Raw genomic sequence first — 7,613 nt, 5'->3', positions numbered from 1 at the left:
GTTAATTGTTTGGGCGGTTTTCTTGCCACGTGGCAAAATGTATTACGTCAAGTTTTTATACCAATGTACAGGCCGTTGGATTGGAATCTACGTGTTCATGACACAACGATAGAAGGCTGAAGGTCATTCCACGGCGTTCCCGTTTTGATATTCAAAACTAATCATATCTAATGGACGCCTTAAATTACAAAAATTATTAATGTTTATTTAGTTTTTTCAAATTTTTTATTGGCCAAAGTGCGCAACTGCGCATGCTCAAATCGAGAAGGAGGGGAGAAGAAAATTAGCAAAGTCCACAAAAATAAATATTTTTATATTCATATAAATTAAAAAAAGCTATTTATTTATTTATTTATTTTTGGGAGGAGATTTCAATTTTCGCACCTCACAAGCCCAATAATAAAAGGGTGATCGTAGAAGAACGAGGGTTTTCCTCTTTGGTCACAGCACCACCGCACAACCCGGTCTCTCTCTCTCTCGCTCGCTCGAGCGCGCGCGCTCTTGCTCTCTCTCTCTCTTGCTCTCTGGGTCCCCCTCCTGCCCTGCCCCTCTTCTCTCTTTCCTCTCCTCCGAGACAGTGCGACGACGACGACGAAGAAATTCAGGGTTAGGGTTTTATGTTCTTGCTTGCTTTGTAGCTGAGATTCTATTCATTTAGTTAGGCTGAGAGGTATAGAAGATTTCGATTTCTTGCGCCGAAGAAGAAAGTAGAGGAAGCAGAAGATGAGTGTGGATCCGGTTCCTTCGAACTCCCACGGCCACCTCGATGAGCATATTTCGCAGCTTATGCAGTGCAAGCCCTTGTCCGAGCAAGAGGTTCCGTTCTCTTCGATTTTTCGTGGTTTTTGCATCTCATTTCTGTTCTTTTGACGAAATCCCGTTTTTTTATTCCAAGCGTTCGGTCTTTGGTGCTTGATCATGCTTTGAGCTGCTTGAATCGTGTTTTCACCGACGGATCAGAGCTGATTCGTGAGGATTTGCATGTTCCAGATGGGATAAAATGTCGATTATTGTTCTTTTATTTTCATTTGGAAATGATCTGATATTCTAGTTGAGTAAGAGCTTTCTATGGTGATCTGACAGTGGAATTGTAGGACATAACGGGCATCCTTCCTTAGATTTGCCTGTTTCTTGAATTGGATCCACTCATTGCGCCCATGCTTATTTTCGGGATCGGCTACAAATTAGTGATAGAATATCTATTCTGGAGCAAAGATCATTTTTGTGAATTTATTATGGATGTCATAATTCCTTTCGGGAATTTATGTATTTCGTAATAAAAGTCCGTCTCAATGATCTCCATTTGCTCCGAATGCTTATATTTGGTTGATGAGTTATGTACGTTGCTAGTTTGATTTCGAGTGGCTTCCCTTTTACAGTTTAAGCCATTTTCCTCAGCTGGGAGCCTGATCCCCTCAACGTTGTTTATGAACTTTTGAATAATTATTTTTTCTTTTCTGTTGAATCAATTTATAGCCCAGTTTGCAAACTACGTGGATCAGCGTAAAAAAATATTAATTAAACCAATGTCCTTGCGAAACTTACAGACGTTATGAAATGAATATCTCACTCTCTAATCTCTATGTTTTGTAATTCATTTCAAAGAAGTACTTAAATTGTTTGCCAGACTTCTATGTCACGGTTATTTCATTGGGGGTGCCTTGTTACTTAGTCTTTTTTTTTTCACGGGAAGTGTTGTAATTAGTTCTTATGATATTTTTCTTTGACTTTGGACTTTTGTTTTCCATTTCAGTTTGAATTATGGCTAAGTTTATATATTTTAGGTTTATTTGAAACTTTATTTTATCAGTAGTCTGAACCATGCTGGACAGATCCATAAATCTTCCTTATTAAGTTTTGGCTCATTATTGGATGATGCCTGTATTTGTAATATCAAGGTTGAAGAAATTCTTGAAATTGCAGTTTTGATAAATTGATTGATATTTTTTATTCTTTAATTCTAGTCGTGTTTGAGACTTTGAGCTACACTATAGAAATGACTAAACAGTTGAATTAATGTTTTCTGGCAATTGAAACACCATTTTCCTAAGAAGAAATTCCAGTCTTGTTGATATTTTATGATGCCTATAGTTATTGCATTTATTTTTCTGCTAGTAATGGTAAACATATACATCCAAAGTGGGAAAAAATGATGAAGTATGTGTATTTATATTGTTTTGTTTTCTGGTTTAGGTTAGAGCATTATGCGATAAAGCTAAAGAAATATTGATGGAAGAGAGCAATGTCCAGGTCTGACGCTCTGTTCATCCTCGTTAAGCTCTTACTATATTGTTAATGGTTGTTATTTATTACTTATTGTTCTAATGGAATATCTAAATGGACTTGCATCTTCCTTTATCCTCTGGGGCTTCTGACATTATTTAAGTGTTTAGAGTATAAATTATACATTAGGATGCATTCGGAAGTCTCTAATATTCATTTTTTGTTTTCTTCTGGTATTGCAGCCTGTGAAAAGCCCTGTGACGATATGTGGTGATATTCATGGGCAGTTCCATGATCTTGCAGAACTTTTTCGAATTGGGGGGAAGGTATATTGTCTAATATATTTTTATTCTCAACTCTGGGTGTTAGGGGCAATGTAAATACTGTTTGAGACCTACCAAAGAAATAATATTTGAGAAATGAATGGTTCTTTAAGTTTCTAGGATGATGAACCCTGGGCAGGGTGATACTGATAGTGTCATATGATTGTACATATGATTCTTAGTTAGATGTATTATGACTGATTTGCTGGCTTTTAAATCTACAATATGACTGTAATTTCTTTCTATGCACCCGTGACATGTGCAGTTGTGCATGTGTGTATGAATAAAACCTTTACAGTTTGAATAATACATCAGATACAGATATTAAGTTGATTTGAATTTATAATTGCAGAATCTACTCCTAACGTGGTAATATTAACCGTTCCATCTGTCAATGTGAGCTATCCTTTAAATCTTTGTAGAGAATGACCATTCTACCATCTGCCCTGCTCAAAATGTAGAATAAATCAAATTCCCACATCGGTGTGAGCCAATTCGTTTTTTGACTTCCTTTTACCCCCACTTTTCCTGGTTGTACCTTTGTTTTTGTCTACCATATGCAATGTGAGATTCATTGGAGGGATAATTTTGTAACCTTTTATAATGGTATGAAATTAACCAATTTGAGTCATTGTAATATAAATTCTTAGAGGGTCTAGTGCACATGTATTTGACACTTGGATTTTATGTTCCTTTTTTTTAATGCTGCTGATCCTTTGTAGCTATAGTTAGTTTTGAGTCTTATGATTGTTTTCTTCTTGGTTGATAGTGTCCAGATACCAATTATTTGTTCATGGGAGATTACGTGGACCGTGGGTATTATTCGGTTGAAACTGTAACGGTGAGCAGCAATTTATAGATGGGTGATTTGTTTTACTCGTAGTGAGAAATATAATTTGGATAATCGTGTATTTACCAGCATGCACTACTATTTTGGAGCTGTATTATACTATTTTCGTTGTATGAGCACCCAACACTGGAGTTTTATATGTATACAATCTGCTAAGTGGTTGGATGGTTTTGACTTTGTTATTATAATACCCATAATATACGGATAGGTTTGCTTCTCATTCAAGTTGGCCTGGATTGGACTTAAACCCTTCCAGTGTTGAGAGCTGAATGCTCAACTCCAATGGACCAACCTCATCCAATCAACCAATGTTCTCATCCTGAGCCTAATCCAGATTTGGTAGGGTTTTTGCACACAATATTTTAATTGAAAGGTGTTTCTTTGATAATTGAACTCATTTCAGAACCCTCATTGTCAAATTCAAGACCTCTCCAACCTAACCTATTGCTTTTTATGTTTTTTTTTTAATGTTGTTTTTCCATATGCACATAATAAATGTTAAAACTTCTACATTTAGACCGAACACTTTTTATGCTTTTATTTTTGGATATATACATTGCTGAACTCAGGTAGGTGATGATTACTTGAACACTCAATTGGAGCAACCTGATGCATGTAAAACCAAGTGAATCTCTAAGATTATATAGTAGCTATCCTTATTACTGACTAGCTCATATATCCAGCTACTGGTGGCACTTAAGGTGCGCTATCCTCAACGAATTACCATTCTTCGAGGAAACCATGAAAGTCGTCAGGTATGTTATCACCACAGAAGATTTCCTTTTGATATGAGCTAAAATGGTTGCTCGATTGTGGATTTGTTTGTGGACTTTGTAGTAATTGCTTTTATTCATGATCGGTATATACTAAATATATCTTATCATATCCTTTGCAGATTACACAGGTTTATGGGTTTTATGATGAATGCCTACGAAAGTGAGTTCCACACATGCATCTTCTTCTGCTGGGGTTTCTGATAAGATCAACAAATTATACTGTTTGTAGTTTAATTATCACATATCAACTCATTCATTTATAATGTGTTATAGTTAATTTTGGCGAGTCAAAAGCCTTTGCAACTCACGTAAATATTGGTGGGATTAAGAGGCAATTTGTTATGAACTTTTCTTTCTCATTTTAGGAGGTTTGACTGTTCTCCTGCCTAGGAAATTAATCATGTTCAATCTAATTATTGTAGTCATAGGTTCAGTTGCAACCAAAAAAAGCATTTTAGGCTTCTAAATTTTCTTGGTGTATCTGCCTCTGGATCTTATCAATATCATGAGCATCTTTCGATGGTTGGAATAGTCATGCTGACGTTTATGTCTATACCATTATAAAAGTGGAAGCTATTACAATAATTTTTGTACTAGAATGGCTTAGATATTTGTGCTCTCAGTTGCTCCAATAAGTCTTGCAAAGGCAACATAGAACAACAAGTTGAGCCTTTGTTCAATCAATACCCTTTTTATGCCATTAAATTTACAGACTTAGTTAGATTAGACTTACACTGCAGAGAAATAATCAATAATTTTGCTCTGTTGAAATTGAATGTACTTTTCACATGAATGAGATGAAGCCCTTTGTTCAGTAGATGAATTCCCCTTTATATGTATTACTTGACATGGATTGCTGTATCTGGACATTCCCAAGCTTCCAGTTTGAATAACTTTTTGGCGTCACACTCGTTTCATTTATTATACTGTCGAATGCATATATGACTATAGTTTTTCTGTTATTTGTTATGCTTCACTTACAGGTATGGCAATGCTAATGTTTGGAAGGTTTTCACGGATCTTTTTGATTATTTTCCATTGACAGCCTTGGTTAGTAGAGTTTCCTAATTGCTTCTGGAACCATTTCCTTGTTTCTAAATTCTAATTTAGGATGTCAACATGTTGAGTTTGGATTGCATAGACCTAGATCTGAATTTATTCTTTAGGTTTGGATTGGCCTAGGATAAAGACCCATTACCTAATGTTGGTCCCAGCTATCTGGGGTCTTGGGAGGGGTGGACTGAACACAGATCAAATGACTTAAAAGTGGCTTTCATGTGACTCCATGGTAGGACTTTTAGTTCAACATGTGATGCTCAAACCAAAATGAAGGCAGACAATGTGAGTGGCATACATCCAGAACTGTTAGATTGGATAGTAATGCCATCTAATTGTAAACTGATCTACTAGTGAGATTTTATCTGGCTCAAGTTTGAATTCAAATTGCATCTGGATTGTGATAATCTGGTTGACTTGTTTGGCTTGCCAACAATTCACAAGCTGTTTAGGAGTGATATCCTGATCCCATTTAGCTTTGTTAATTTTTGTTTGTTGCTTTGTATACCATAATCAGCTTTTTTTTGTTTAGTAACTCTTAGCCTGCTTTATGTAACCTGTTTTCTTATTGAAGGTTGAATCAGAAATATTTTGTCTACATGGTGGATTATCTCCATCCATTGAGACTCTTGATAACATACGGAATTTTGACCGTGTTCAAGAAGTTCCCCATGAAGGGCCTATGTGTGACCTCTTATGGTCTGATCCAGATGATCGCTGTGGTTGGGGTATTTCTCCTCGTGGTGCTGGATATACCTTTGGTCAGGTAACATAAAACAATTCTGGTTGTTCCTTTCTGTTTTACTTTCTTTCAGAAAGTACAGAGTCTCCGAAACTTTGGTCGTTTTGACTTGTTTTTCTTCTTTCAGGACATTTCTGAGCAGTTCAACCATACCAACAACTTAAAGTTGATTGCTAGAGCTCATCAGCTAGTCATGGAAGGATACAATTGGGGACATGTAACTACAGCTTTTCAAAATCTTTTTGATCTGCCTTAGTTTTTCTTGTTTTGTGCATAGAATGGCAGATTGTGGATTGACATCTTGCTCATAACAGGAACAAAAGGTGGTTACTATTTTCAGTGCACCCAATTATTGCTACCGTTGTGGGAATATGGCATCAATCTTGGAAGTGGATGACTGCAAAGGGCACACTTTCATTCAGGTATATCCCTCATGAACACGTGACGTGCATGCTCACTGCAATGTAAGATGATGTAATTTGATAATAATGGTGCGGAAAAGAAAGTCTTAAAATGTCTGGGTTGTTCATTGTTGCAGTTTGAGCCAGCTCCAAGGAGAGGAGAGCCAGATGTAACCCGCAGAACACCTGATTATTTCCTATAATGCAAATGCCTTTCAATTTTAGCTGGCTTTCCAGCAGGTAAGTTTCTGCCTGCTGGTTGATGATGAGGTGGATGCAGATCCTTGTTGTTGAGAGCTGTTTATTGGATTTAAGATTTATAATTTCAACCTGCTATGCTTATTGGTGGTGGTGGGGGCGCATAAGCATGTAAAATGGGCAGGTGAGGCTCCCTTTAATTTGGTTGTGTTCCAAACTATGCCGAGTATCCTCAAGTGAAGGCAGGAGCTGGCGACACTGGCATCATGTATCATTTTCCAGCAAAACATGTTTTTTTTGTTCTTTTTATTTTGCATTTTTTTTCTTTTTTTCCTCTTTTTCATTGGGGTCTGTAGAGGGAAGAAGGGGATTCTATTTTTACTGGGTGCTTTTATGTCCTTTTTAGTATTAATTGGACCGCATTGATTCCGGTGGCTGCCCCTCTTTTTTTTTCTCCATCTGGTTTTTCTTTAATGGTTTAGACAAAGATGTTCAAGTTCGCACCTGGTATTCACTTCAAAAGTTCAAAGCTGAGCTATTTAGAGCTGTTTTGCTTTCTCCAAGGCTCTGCTGGGCTGCCCATTGAAACGTCTGAGAGGTGTCAGCACTCAGCACTAAGTCACTAACATTTAGTCTATTTAACTGAAACAGAGAGTATTCAACTCAACTGTTGGAGAGCAATAAGATCAAATTTACTCAAATTATTGACCTTTTGCTTAATTTATTTTCCGCATTGCCAAATTGGTTTCACTCACTGGATATACGGTTAGCTTTGATATCATCTTTCGGTTAGCTATATGCTTTTTCTTTTCCTGAGATCGAATTTGTGGAATCACGCATTTTGCGCCAGGTGAGATTGTGAGAAAGGTAAAGCTCAGTAAAGCAATTTGCATTGTTATTTCAACTCGGAAATTGGCAATTTGGGTTGGTTGACGGGTCGTGGACAGTTTTCTATATGCATCTGATATCTAGTTCAAGACTTGAAGTGGAAGCATTTTTTATTTTTATTTTTTGCAATGGAAGATCACTTGGCCAAGTCTGGTT

The 7,613-nt window shown here is 36.8% G+C and overlaps 1 protein-coding gene across 1 annotated transcript; it reads left to right on the top strand.

Moving 5' to 3' along the window:
• Positions 1-589: 589 nt before the first annotated feature.
• LOC104597631 (serine/threonine-protein phosphatase PP2A catalytic subunit) lies at positions 590-6,998 on the top strand. Its single transcript, XM_010259285.3, has 11 exons — positions 590-816; positions 2,194-2,250; positions 2,466-2,549; positions 3,316-3,387; positions 4,080-4,151; positions 4,292-4,332; positions 5,156-5,222; positions 5,803-5,994; positions 6,098-6,187; positions 6,285-6,392; positions 6,509-6,998. The coding sequence occupies exons 1-11, from the start codon at positions 724-726 to the stop codon at positions 6,572-6,574; spliced, it is 942 nt and encodes a 313-aa protein (XP_010257587.1). The 5' UTR covers positions 590-723; the 3' UTR covers positions 6,575-6,998.
• Positions 6,999-7,613: the final 615 nt, after the last annotated feature.

Source organism: Nelumbo nucifera, chromosome 7 (assembly GCF_055504915.1).
Source record: "Nelumbo nucifera cultivar China Antique chromosome 7, China Antique-T2T, whole genome shotgun sequence".
NCBI classification, from domain to species: domain Eukaryota; kingdom Viridiplantae; phylum Streptophyta; class Magnoliopsida; order Proteales; family Nelumbonaceae; genus Nelumbo; species Nelumbo nucifera.
The sequence above is the reverse complement of the archived record's forward strand: the minus strand, read 5'-3'. Positions and strand labels throughout refer to the sequence as shown.

What these genes read in the sequence shown, in the direction of transcription:
- LOC104597631 (XM_010259285.3), top strand. Translation starts at nt 724, where the DNA reads ATGAGTGTGGATCCGGTTCCTTCGAACTCCCACGGCCACCTCGATGAG. An exon ending in TGGAAGAGAGCAATGTCCAG is followed by an intron (nt 2,251 to 2,465) that starts GTCTGACGCTCT and finishes CTGGTATTGCAG; the next exon opens with CCTGTGAAAAGCCCTGTGAC. An exon ending in ATTCGGTTGAAACTGTAACG is followed by an intron (nt 3,388 to 4,079) that starts GTGAGCAGCAAT and finishes TCATATATCCAG; the next exon opens with CTACTGGTGGCACTTAAGGT.